This window comes from Triticum urartu, chromosome 5, assembly GCF_003073215.2.
Source record: "Triticum urartu cultivar G1812 chromosome 5, Tu2.1, whole genome shotgun sequence".
NCBI classification, from domain to species: Eukaryota; Viridiplantae; Streptophyta; class Magnoliopsida; order Poales; family Poaceae; genus Triticum; species Triticum urartu.
This window is the reverse complement of record NC_053026.1, coordinates 625890588-625904264: the sequence shown is the minus strand read 5'-3', so window position 1 is coordinate 625904264 and position 13677 is coordinate 625890588. Positions and strand designations below refer to the sequence as shown.

At 43.6% G+C, this 13677-nt stretch overlaps 1 protein-coding gene across 5 annotated transcripts; it reads right to left on the bottom strand.

Moving 5' to 3' along the window:
* Positions 1-9995: 9995 nt before the first annotated feature.
* On the bottom strand, positions 9996-13449 carry LOC125511372. 5 transcript variants are annotated; one of them, XR_007284965.1, is made up of 5 exons: positions 12990-13445; positions 10802-10827; positions 10660-10718; positions 10512-10562; positions 9996-10382 (listed from the first exon to the last, which is right to left on the bottom strand). XR_007284965.1 is itself a non-coding variant. In XM_048676724.1 (4 exons), the coding sequence occupies exons 1-4, from the start codon at positions 13189-13191 to the stop codon at positions 10213-10215; spliced, it is 426 nt and encodes a 141-aa protein (XP_048532681.1). In that variant the 5' UTR covers positions 13192-13449; the 3' UTR covers positions 9996-10212. The 5 variants fall into 5 exon arrangements, 2 of the variants coding, with proteins under 2 accessions (XP_048532681.1, XP_048532682.1); XR_007284966.1 differs by having other exon boundaries at positions 9996-10326; positions 10802-10940; positions 12990-13442; XR_007284964.1 differs by having other exon boundaries at positions 10802-10940; positions 12990-13435.
* Between the last annotated feature and the right edge of the window lie 228 nt (positions 13450-13677).

Sequence of the window (13677 nt, the reverse complement as noted above, 5' to 3'; positions counted from 1 at the left end):
GTTGATCAGGTAGTAGTATAAACACCACTTGCATGCGCGTACATGGATTCATGTGGGTGCCTCTATATTGTCTCCATACTATGGAAACTGTCCACTAGATCTCTGCTGTACTGTACTGTACTGAGTAGTGACCAAGATTGGATCGAAGCAAAAGTTATGTTAATATAGTGGTGATAAACGAGTAAGCGAGGGCAACTACAAGCCATGCTTCGATCTTATCCAGGTCAACTTATCATGCACACACCACGCATTTGTTTGATCCCTCATAGACTGCAAGCCTTTGTTCGTCGCCACCCCGTCCCACGAACGCTCAAGTCCACACTTAGGGTGCGTTCAGTGCCCCTCCGCTCCGCTCTAGCTGGACTTATAATCCCTGAAGCAAGCTAGCAGTTGCTCTGTAGATTCTAGGATTTGAAAAAGCGGTGGACTGCCGAATGCGGCCTTAGTCTACCTCATTCAGAAAAGAAAGAAAAGCGGCATGGCTCCCTCCACCGATTTTACAAGGATATTGGAAACTGCGGTGGTCGACGTGGCAGTACAATGTTTATCCTGCACGCCGGGCGCTAAGGATAAATAAGAAAATGGGCTGATAAGGCTTTCGCCATATGTAGATCCCAAGATCTCAACTAACCCCATCCATTTACTAGATAACAAATATACAGGCCTTGCAAAGTTCAACATCTCCATGTTTTCCACTGGTGCATAGAGAGTACTACAAAAGTAATACCCGTCGCCATTCTTCTCCAAATTCCCCATCATTGGCAAATCGCATCATTTGTTCTTCGTTGTATCATATATTATATCTTAGATGGACACTTCCACAGACAAGAGATAATTACCCTCTGCCAGTAGCATGGCACATTGACCAAAGGAATTAAGAAGCCAAACAATTTTGATCGCTGCGGGTTGTCGCGTGCTATGCTGTTGAATTTTCTACGAGGCGACCGGCAGTAGGATAGAGCAATTTAGGGAACTGCTATCTAAGGAGAAAACCATTACTAGGGCCCGTGACCGTCTCCCCTGGCTCGGCCTGCCTGACCATTTCTGTGGTATACATCATCATCACACAAATAATTGGACATGGCCCTGCCATGTTTGAATGCTTTAACTTGGCAACTCCCACGCAAGGAGCTAGTTTCAATTTGTTATAACTCACAAAAAAATGACGAACCAACTTGTGATTGGATGGTTAGAAAGCTGATGGTATTCTCAGCCCACCAAAGTTGAAGTCTTAGACTTGACACTGAACCTTCATCATCATAAAAGGAAGGCATACCTCAGAGTTCGAAGGCATCATATGGAAAACTTGGGCCCCAGGGAAGATCAAAATGTTCTGCTGGCTGCTGCTACAAAACCGAGTCTGGTCAAATGACAGACTCCAGCGACGGGGCTGGCCAAATGGCTATTACTGCCAGCTCTGTCACCGGAGCCTTGAAACAAGCAAGCACATTATCTGGGAATGCCCCGAGGCATGGAGAGTGTGGCAACGGGTGGCATCATGGCACGGCTGCTCCACCTTCACGCCGACGGACGAGTGGCGCCATAAGAAGCCATTGGTGATTATCAGAGAAATTATCAACAGGGCAACGCCAAGGGAGCGCAAAGGAGCAAAAACCATGCTCCTTGAAACATGCTGGGAGATTTGGCAGGAGCGGAATAGATGCACTTTCCATAACAAGATAGCCTCCACCTCTCACATTGTGAGAGAATTGAAAAATTCATTGGAGCTTTGGAGACTCGCGGGAGCCAACTGCATTGAGAGCCCCTTCGGGGAACCACCATGAGATTGTAGGTTTTTAAGAGGCCCCTTTTTCACTTTTCTCTCCATTTTATCCTTGGTCCCTGACCGCCACACACTTTTTGTTATCACAATGTTCTCCCTGCTATGAATCAATGAAATAGCCAGCAATTGCTGGACAGATCAAAAAAAGGAAGGCATGTGTGAGGGAGTGCCTAGCTAGTTCTTGTGTGGGTGATGCGTGATTTTGTTTTGTTCCATTTTGAACACAATACAAATGCAAACGCTCATAGATACGCACATACATTCATCCCTAAGAACCCAGACAGGCACATCCTACCCCCGTAAAGCACCTCCGAGAGACTGAGCCGGTGATGCGTGATGTTGCTTAACTGCTTCTCATGGGCACGGAAATCAGTCTGCCCACGTTTTTAGCCATGGAAGCCATCACTAGTAGAAAACGGAGCTTTATTACCGGTTCGTAAGGGCCTTTAGTGCCGGTTCTGCAACCGGCACTAAAGGGTGGAGAATAAAGCCCCCCCTCCCCCCTTTAGTACGGGTTCGACACGAACCACCACTAAAGGCCCACCACGTGGCGTGAGCTCGCGCCGTGGTATGGGGGACCTTTAGTAGCGGTTGGTAACACCAACCGGTATTAAAGATTTTTTTTTTGAAAATTTTGGAAAAAAATGATTTTTTTTTCAATTTTCAATTTTTTGAATTATTTGATGATTTAGTCTCTAATCACCCGTCTTATCTGCTCAAGTATGGATCACTGATTTCAAATCGTCTAACTTCCCAGCCGGTCACCCATCCTCTCACCACCCCAGCCTGAGCACGCTTAACTTCAGAGTTCTATTCCCCCTATTTTCCAAGTCTACACTTGTTTTGCTGACAAATGTAAGTTGTCAATCCTATTAACCATCAGGAGTTTAGCTTGAGCATTAGGTCACGCGTTTCACTGTTTGAGTTTGAAACTATTATTCTAAAAAACAGTAATTATTTAGTAACACTAATATTTCTAGAATAAGTAGTTTGACCAGATTTGACCAAAATTCAAAACACTGGAATAATTATTTAGTAACACTAATATTCTTGAATAATTATTTAGTAACATTAATATTTCTTGAATAAATAGTTTGACCACAGTTTGACCAAAATTCAAAAAAACAAAAATTTGAGCATATCTCTTTTTCCTTTTTGAATTTGAGGATTCTAAAAATTTGCAAACAGGCCGTAGGCGGTCAAAATCGGATGCGGATTTTCGTGCTGAACATTTTGATATATTATACGGTTTTTTTCGACATTGTATGCAAAAGATATAGTCATTTTACTTTTTCATCACACTTGTTTGCAAAACATGTCCTATTTTAAGTTTTTAAATTTTCCTAACTTGTAGATGTAGTAACATAACTACATCTCAAAGGATTTTATTTTTTTAAGTTTTTATCATTTTCTTTTGTTTTTTTTCAAAACTGAAATGGCGATACACAGGGTGGGGGGGTAGAGTTTGAAAATTGCCCTATAGTGCTGATTTGTGTCTCCAACCGGGAGTATAGGTTAAGACTCTTTAGTGCCGGTTGGTGACACAAACCGGTATTATAGGTGTCACAAACCGGCAATAAAGGGACTCGTGGGGCCCGGGCCTGACGCCAGCCGGCCACCACCCCTTTACTACCGGTTCATGACATGAACCGGTACTAAAGGTTCAACACGAACCGGCACTAATGCATAGCCGTTCGAACCGGCACTAATGGTCACATTAGTGCCGACTCAAATACAAACCGAGAGTAATGAGCTGAACATTTGACCCTTTTTCTACTAGTGCATGACTGCTCAAAAAAATGCTGACTGATAGCTATGACAGTTCCACCTATTCTTCTTTCAATCAGCCTATACGTACTAGCTTCAGTTCAATTCTTAGGATGACGAGCAGCTCTACGATTTGGGATAGGTTGGATGCGATTCAAAATAGGATATCCTTTGTCCGCGACCAATTACATCATGAGCTAGCTTTATTGATTTGAATGCCAATTACATTGTTCATGATCTTATCAATAGTAGGCAATCTGGAGGTTCATTCACTCAGTTACAAGATTTTTTATTTTGAGAAGAAAAAACCTAGCTAACTCATGACCGACTTAGCTTCACGATGGTAATGCAAGAACTTAACCTCGCCAATCATTGTCGCTAAATCGGTACACTCCACAGAGGCGGCCGCCGCTGCATTAATCAAGTGTAATCCCCTTGAATTTGCATAGATGAGACCTTCTCGCGTAGCATGACTTCCGTTGTTACTATATCCGGAACATGCTGGTCGGCAGCCATACATCGGCTTTTCTGCCCATTAAAGGTCCCTACCTCCATCACCATGCTTGCGTCTGAAATGATTTCAAAGGGAATTTTCCACCATAGATCAGTGAAGCCACCCATCATGTAGTGGATTTAAAGAACATATTTGCTAATTCTCAGGTGTTTGATAATTCATGTAGCGGATTTATATAGTGAATTTGCTAATTCTCATGTGTCTGATAATTAGTTAAATCTCAATCATTGCCAAAAATCATTAATCTAACATTGAGATCCATACAATACTTCATATAGTTTTTTTACGATGAGAACAAACACTATAACTTCTTGCACTAGGTAAAGAAAATGCTACATCACACTACCAATTAAAAAGATGAACATATTTGTAATGTTGACTGAATCAATTGGAACAACCAAACATGTCAATAAATTTTGCTGTCATGATAAAGGGATCTTAAGTAGAAGGTAACTACGTATCGTGATTGTACTAGTTCATCTCATGCAAGTAATGGACTAAGTGATATCGGTTACATCACTCCAGTAAAAGAAGATGTGGATCACGACACACGCAACGATCTGATCGACAAGCCAATTGCAGGTCGTTCACTCTACTAGTATTCTCCACTGCCTATCAACTTCAATTCATGGGAAGATGACAAGCTCAATGATTTGGGGAAGTTGAGCGGCTGAAGTACAAATTTGATCGCTTAGATGTTGTGTTAAATTGGTGCTAAGTAATAGGTAACCGTGTATCATGTCTAGTTTCGTTCATGTTGTAGAAGTAATTGACAGGGTGATATAAGCAATGTCACCTTAGTAAAATAAAAGGTGGGTGACAACCAAATGAATTCAGACAGTCAATCAATTCTATGTTTGTGTGTGTGCGTGTGTGTGTGTGGGCATGACTGATTATTTGGGATGCTTGGGCACCGCTGATGTACAAGTTTATCCCTTGGCTAATAGCGCAAGATAGATCGTGGACAGTTGATCGCCTGCAACACCGAGGATGGCCAGATTGCGGAGTGTCCCCTCAGTACTAGCTTAAATTTTCGGAGGCCACTCTAACACCGGCAGATTCTATAATTCAGGATACTTGGGCACCATCAAGGACATGTTTTATCACTTGGCTAATAGTAGTGCAAAATAGGGTGTAGACCATTGACCACCTGCAATGGGGATGGCCGAATTGTGGGAGTGCCCAATTTGCAAGCAAAGTTCCAGAGTCCTCATTTTCATGCCCTCCTCCACTGCGGTTATTCCATCCAGACTTGAAATGGAATATATGCAAAGGCTTTTTTGCAACAAATCGACTCGATGGGTGTCACTGATGTGTGGATCTACATAATGAGGTGACAAACTGCATCATTACCGGTGCAATTTTTTTATGAATTCAATGTGGGGAAAATATATTGCTTTTGCATCATTAGATATTTTTGTGGGGTACTTGTCTTATTTGTCGAGCCTTTTTTTTTGGACTTCTTATCTAATTTGATTTGAAATATGAAGTTGCTTACCACACATACCTAGCCTTGTGGTGCCTAGCCTTTTTGATAAGCTGTAACCATACTAAACCCTCTATCTCTCGCTTAATCACATCTTTGCATCTGTTAGCCTTTTGTGTACTGCACACAACTCCGTCTTTATCTTGTTTGACCTGCACCAGTTTGCCCGTTGAGCTTTGACATTGGACCTGGCGAGCGATCGATCGACCGGGCTGCTCCTAATGGAACGCGGTAGAAGCAGAGAGTCGTGCGCAATGGCACTGAGTAGCTGTGGGCGTCATTGTCCACGTATCCATCACGCACGCACGCTTGTCCGCCTAAGTCGACAGGCCGCTGTTGGAGCGTTACGTTATGTTCATAGGCGACACGAGCCCGACCTGGCATCCCACGGCGAAACCAACGGCGCGATAGACCGGTGCAGCCCATTGAACCGATTTCAGAGGGCAGCCGAGATAAGAGTATGGGTGCTGCACTGCTGCCAAACAGGAGAGCCTTCATCGAAAATGAGAGGGGAAAGTGACCTGCGCGCGCTCTGCTCATGCCATGCCTGCTACATGCAGTGCACGGCCACACACACAGCGAGGAATCCTCTCTTCTCCCTTGGGCCTTGGCCTGCCTCATCTCCTAGCCGGCACCAACACTACGGCCAGCGTGCAAGTCCGGACAGCGATGATACAGGCATACATCACCACAGCCTGCCTGCTGGTGCTTGCACTCGTACGTCCACCACCTGCTGATGGACGATAGCGGCGAGACGACGGCTACGTACACGGTTTACGGCTTTGGCCACCAGCCAGCCGCGGTTGCGGCTGCGTCCGCGTGCAGTGTGTGTGTGCGCGCGCGCTGCGGCCGTGGTCCTGGCTCGCGAGCGCTCGTTGCCCGGCTGCTGTCACCAGGAGAGCGGGCACCAGAACGTGACGCACCGGATGGCGACGACCCTACGTATGTCTTTTTTTTTATTTGCGTTCAAACTTGAAAGCTTTATTCAACTGAGGAACTCCTAGCATCATCAGCCAACAGGCTAGTGAGCAGGAAGGAAGGTCTAGTGTCAGTCCAACTCTCGGTTGCCATCAGTGAGCATGTATGTTTAGCACAAAAATGAGCCAGTAGATTGACTGACTTGTTTACATGTTGAATACAAAAAGAAGTAAAGTTGGCAGCTAGCTCACCAATTTCTACAAATAAAGATGCCACAACAGAGCGACTATTATGGCGAGATTTCCAGAGGTTCACTACCTCCAGGCAGTCTGTCTCCACAATCACATGTGAGAACCCGCGCAGTCTTGCAAAAATAACTCCATCTTTGAGCGCCATCGTCTCACCAATGAACAGGCCCGTAACCCCATGATGAGATTTGCTCCAAGCTCCCAGCAAACAAGTGTCAGAACGAGCAACTCCTCCTGCACCACATTGAGCCAAAACCGAACACATCGTTGCATCTGTATTGATTTTTACCACCCCCAGTTCCGGAGGCACCCATCCGTACCCCGGTAAGATAGCAGCAACAGACCTCGGTATTTCCAAGACGGACAGGTCTTCCTTGATCCGCCGAACAGTCGTCAACGGGTCCAGTCTCCGTCATGCGTAATTCTGTTTCTAGAATGCCAGATCGCCCACATAACGGAAATCATCTGCGCCTTTAAGTGTCCGGGAACTGCGGGTCAGACAGAATATCACGAACGTATGTCTTCTTGCGCAGTGTAGTGTAGTTACCATCGTATGTACGTATGTACTACTGTGTTGGCAGATGAGGCAGAATCCGGCGGCGCCACGTACGTATACGACGAACCGGCGGATGGGGCAGGGTACGGGCGCAACAACTGACAGGCCATGGCCTACTTCTACGTGCAGGTACCGTTGCACTAACCACTCAGCAAATCAAGACCTCTTCATGTGGGACGTGTTATTAATTTGTCCCCTGGATTTTCGTCTTCATGCATGCATCGACAAACTAATCATCGGGTTTTTGTACGTGCGTACCTTCCCAGACTCGTACCTAGTCAATCAAAATCGAACTCTGGTCGTGAAACAAATTAAAGGACCAAATTACCCACACGGCTGGACGACACATTCGCCGCCCAAGTACGAGGTAGACCTGCCGGCCGCAGACCTCGCTGCTGCTCATGCCCATGCCCAGATCGATCAATCCACATCATGCGCGAAAACGGCACGATTCCGGGCGTCACACCCGCCGGCCGGTGAGCCGCTCGCAACGGTCACATCTCCCACGGGCGCGCCTCCGTGCCGGCCATCGGTTCGAGAACCGTTGCATGTTGCTGTCAGCGATGGAGCAAGTGGCCGTGGCGGCAGTAGAAAATAACGGTCCATCGATGCGCGCAGCTAGCGGCGTGCTTATCGGCCAGCGCATGTGTGTGTCGGTCACTCGATCGCTCCACCAGATAAGAAGGGTAGCATATAGTGTTAGCAACGAGTACTTTACTCCACTCCACATAGCATACCAAGTTGACAACATGCAGCGCCATTACTCTAGTTAATACCACCAGCAGTCTGCTGGTTGATTTTTCTAGCTTCCCGGCGTACTACTACGTTGATAAGCAATGTTTGCGTGCGTCAGTGGCTGCTTCGTCAATGGATCGATCGATCATGGTTGCTAAGCTCATACTATAGTAGTATAAACACCACTAGCATGCATGCATGTGGGTAAGTCGAGCGTGCAATGCACTGCCTCTATATTCTCTCCACACTATCAAAACTGTCCACTAGATCTTTTTTTAAAAACATCAATACAGACACAAGCGCTCGTACATACGCACATACATTCACCTCTATGAACGCACACACGCATACCCTATTCCTATGAGCACCTCCGAGAGACTAAGCCGGCATGTCATCTTGAGATTTACGAAATCACCGTAGGCGACTCGTCATCGACAGAAACGTCTCCTCCCACTGAAATCGCGTCGCCGGGAATCCTGTCCACTAGATCTGAACTGTACTATACTGAGTACTGACCAAGATTAGATCGAAAAAATTATGTTAAATATTAGTGGTGATAAGCAAGCTGAGAGCAACTACGAGCGCATGCTTCCATCTGAGCCCGGGTCACCATATCTTACACACACCACGCATGTGTATGTGTTTGATCCCTCATACTGCCTTTGTCGCCATCCACCATAAATTGGTATCCAAATATTTCGAGTTTCGATTAATGTCGAATGTTTCGTTGAACAGGAATTTGATTAACATAGTTCCAAGCGCATCCTTTTAAATAATAAATTCAAAAAGGACCGGTGAAGCTGTTTCTTATAAATCGGACTAATCAGTGTAAACACATTAAATACTGATAACGACATGCACTAGCAGACAAAAAAACAACTCATGCATGGCGCGTGGTCACTTTTTAGATTTTGGGATTCAAAAATTATCTAGAAAAAAAATCATAACAATCAGTTTATTTCTTTAACATATACCTACTCAACTGGTATGCCCGCATATGAAATTTCACAAAGAAATGACATCCATGATATTCGGGTAAAAATGACAAAATCAAAGATATATATAAAAAAACACAGTTAGGAGGTCCTGATTGTATTTTCTTCACTAAGCATGTCAGGGGTGTCATTTCTTCATGAAACTTCACACGTGAGTAGAATGATCGAACAAGTTTGATATCCCAAAATTTCAGATTATCTTCTAATATTTTCTTCACTAAGCATATCACGGATTTCTCCACTCTATTTCATTCAAACCCACACTTAGTCCACCCCATTCAGAATAGAAAGAAAGCTCCATGGCTTCCGCACCAAGGGCTAAAGAAGAAAATGGACCGAGAAGGCTTTTGCCATATGTAGATCCGAAGATCTCAACTAACCCCATCCGTCTAAGAGATGACAACTATATAGACCTTCAAAGTTCAAACATCTCCATATTTTCTACTAGTACCTACATGAGCAATACCGACCGCCGTTCCCAGAACACATTCTTCTCCAAATTCTCCAGGTCGGTCTCTCTCTCTCTCTCTCTCTCTCTCTCTCTCTCTCTCTCTCTCTCTCTCTCTCTCTCTCTCTCTCTCTCTCTCTCTCTCTCTCTCTCTCTCTCTCTCTCTCTCCCTTCATAAATCATATGACATCTGCCGCTGGCCCATCCCGGCCTTCCATCATTTGCTCTTCGTAGTTGTATCATATAGTATATCTTAGGTGGACATTTCCACAAACAAAAGATAATTATACTCTGCCGGCAGCATGAGACATTAGACCAAGGGAATTATAAGAAGCCAAACAATTACGATCTCTGCCCGCCGTCGCGCGCAATACTCGCGAATTTTCAACGAGGCGACCGACAGTAGGATAGAGCAGTTTACCAGGGCCAAAGACCTCTCCCCTGGCTCGACCTGCCTGACTATTTCTGTAGTGCTCGCATCTGTGTGGCACTAAATAACTGGAGACGGCCCTGTCACCTTTGAATGATTTAACCTGACAACTCTCTCCGAAGCAACGGACTGATTCGGGTCTATTACTTAAGCAGTGCACATAACTATAGTAACTGGGACTGTCTATTTTACATTTGACTGATTTTCAATTCGGTATCAATCAAATTTTCTGACCACTGCAGACACCTGTATTTCTACAAAACTACCGAGAAAATGAATCTGCTCGTATCCACTAAACGGGTCAGGCTGGAAAAAACAGACCCGGTTGTCAACTAAACCAAAAATAACAAAGACACCTCCAGCTGATCCCTGGACCCAGCAGCTTCCCTGGACCACACCTTTATACGTTGGACACAAACCATCGACAACACCTGAGAAAAATTTCCCTGAATATCCAATGAAAAGTAGAACAAACGGGGAAATCAGAAGACCGCTTCAACCTCTACAAAACACAAAAAGAGAAATGCATTACAAAAATAGGTCTATAACATAGTACATTGGGGAAAATTTAGCAACCAATAGAGAAGATATGATAAAGTGCAAAGAAAGATCAATATCAAAAAATACTAACCACATTTCTTTTTCCAGCACATGATAACTTCCTCTTTAAACATTTCACTTTCTGAAAAAATTAGTACGACAACCAATAATCAACAACAAAACGATAAGACATCAGAATAACAACACATAAACTCAAAACAACACAAGAAAACACATACATGATCCATATAGAAGTCGAAGAGAGCTTCGTCAAGCCCTCCATCATCACTAGAGCTTCCTGTTAAAGGCATACACATAAATTAATAAAATGAAAAGATTTTTTTTAATAATTAAAACTAGGGAAGCAAAAGAAATGAATACCAAGGACATAGGATGAGAACCATCAGCTGCAAAATCATTAGGAACAAAAGGATCATTCAGAGAACCAGCACTCTCAAGAGAAGAGACTAGGGGTACATCCTTGTGAGATACTTTCCACAGACTCCCCACTGAACCAAACCTAAAAATACAAAGGCAAATGAAGCAGAAGCAACCACTAGTCGATATATTAAACGCATAGCTGAATATTAAAGTGCAAACTAGGAAACTGACAAAAACTGCAAGGCATGCAACAATTACAGTCCTCAACCACACAAATTACAGTGTAATATTCTAGGGAAATACAGTGTAAAACTCTGGAGAATTACGAATGTAAGTCACAGAACAATTACAATACTCAACCATGCAAATTACAGTGTAATAATACTCTAGCGAAATACAATGTAAAACTATGGTGAATTACACTATTACAGTGTAAAACTCTAGGGAATTACATAGTAAAACACTGGAGAAAATACATTAAAAGTCATGCAACGATTACTGTCCTAACCCACACCAATTACACTGTAAAACTTTGCCGATTTACATTGTAAGCCCAATAGGAAAATACACTATACAATTACAGTCTTAACCCACACAAATTACACTGTAGAACTCTACTCATTTACGGTCTAAGCCCAACAGGAAAAATGCACTGTACAATTACAGTCCTCACCCACAAAAATTACAGTGAAAAACTCGGCTCATTTACAGTGTAAGCCCTAGGAAAAATACACTGTAGGCCCTACCACAATTATAGTCCTCACCCACAAAAATCATAGTGTAAAACTCTACTCAATTACGGTGTAAGCCTAGGAAAAAGACACTGTAAGCCCATACCACAAATTACAATCCTCATCCACACAAAATACAGTGTAAAACTCTGCTAATTTACAGTGTAAGTCCTATGGTTAATTGCAGTGTAAAAGTCTAGGAAAAATACAATGTAATCCCTACCACAAATTACAGTCCTCACCCACACAAATTACAATGTAAAACTCTGCTGATTTATAGTGTAAGCCCTATGGTTAATTACAGTGTAAAACTCCAGGAAAATACACTGTAGGCCCTACCACAATTACAGTCCTCAAACCAAGCTAGTTACACTGTAAAACTATAGGAAAATACATTGAAAAAATATGGTGATTTACATTGTAAGTGAATCACAGTGTAAAACTACGGTGAATTACAGTATAAGCCCTACCACAGTGACAACACTGCTAATTACAGTACCATACAAAATACAGTGTAAAAATCTGGGGGAATTATAGTGTAAAACTAGGGGAGTTACACTGTAAGCCCTAAAATCATACAACAACTACATCACTCATCAATCCAAATTACATTGAAGGGGTATTACAGTGTAACTTTGGGGAGATACAGTGAAGAAGCACAAGAAATACAGAGGAAAATAACCTATGGGACTACAATCAAACATAATACAGTGAACTTCAGAAAATACATTACAAAAAATCATCAGGCATAAAGCTGCAGCAAAAGAAAACTAGGGGAAATACAGTCTAAGTCAGAGATACATCACACAGAAATTCAGAAATACAGTCTAAATCACAGTATGATGAAGGCATTGCTACTACACATGCACAGTGAAGAACAGGGGGTATTACAGACTAGAACAAGGGCAAATACAGCAGGTGGAAAATGTGGGGTAATTACAGTGTAATTCGGATATTACAGTAACAACACATGGAGCACGACATGCAGCACGACAGTACAGTGATGAACATTCAGATAAATATCAAACCTAACAATGGCAAATACATGCAGCACAACAGTACAGTGATAACCATTGAGATAAACATAAAAAGCTCCGAAAACGACCAACCTAACAGCGTCAATGAGGAGATCAAACCTAAAACTTAAACCTAACAACGGAGCACAAGGGATCCGCGGCGAACTGAAGCGAGCAAAGGGGACCCGCGGCAAACTGACGCGAGCAGACAAGAGCAGAGGCGATTTCCGACGGGAACTGACCCGAGCAAAGGGGATCCACGACGAACTCCATGGATGAGCGTCGGCTAACAAAAAACTACACTAACCAACAGCTAAACAACATCAAAAGGCAACAGGATCCACAAGAACCACAACAAAATCGATCCGCGAGACCTAGATCTGGAAGCTACAGTACCAAAATCGAAGCATGGGGAAAGGGAGAGAGACAACGGAAACTAACCAACGAATCGGGCAGAACACTCAAGCTCGAGGAGAGAGGGATCTCGCCACTGCCATGAACCAGACTGAAATCGCCTCGTCCCTCCGCCGCTCGAGCGCCTCCTCCTTTCGCTCCCTCTCTGCCCTTTCGAAACAGTACCGCCCAAATCAAACAGAGAAGAATCCAAGAGGGGGGAAATGAAAAGGGAAAGAGACACGGGCATAACCAAAAAACCGCGCCTGACGAAAGAAAACCGAACCAGCAACAAAGGAAACCCGCCAGGAAACCAGAGAACTAAGTGCGAATCACAGCGCGCAATCAGGCGACCACAAATTCGAATGACGGCCAATTGAAAAACACTCAACTGAAAAATAGCAAAACCGTAACTATAAAAGGAAGGCCTGTTTGGGGGAGTGCGTGGCTAGCTCTTCCGCGGGCGATGACGCTTTTGACCATGAAAGCGCTCGCTCAAAAACGCTGACTGATAGGTAGCTAGTACTAGCGATTGACTGATCATCTTGGCATTATTTATACCAGTTTTATACCACTATAGTAGTGCTACTTCTACTTTTGTATTGCACCGGTGGGTTGCATTGTAATAGTGTTATTTTTACTAGTATGTATGTGGCCAATCATCATAATAATCGCTATTATGGCAAACAACACATAACATAATAATCGCTATTATGGCAAACAACACATAAAATGA

Coding starts and splice junctions, on each gene's coding strand:
- LOC125511372 (XM_048676724.1), bottom strand. CDS start 13,191: ATGCCCGTGTCTCTTTCCCTTTTCATTTCCCCCCTCTTGGATTCTTCT. Junction 10,719..12,989: donor GTGTTCTGCCCGATTCGTTG/GTTAGTTTCCGT, acceptor TGCCTTTAACAG/GAAGCTCTAGTGATGATGGA. Junction 10,327..10,511: donor GTGCTGGAAAAAGAAATGTG/GTTAGTATTTTT, acceptor TTGGATATTCAG/GGAAATTTTTCTCAGGTGTT.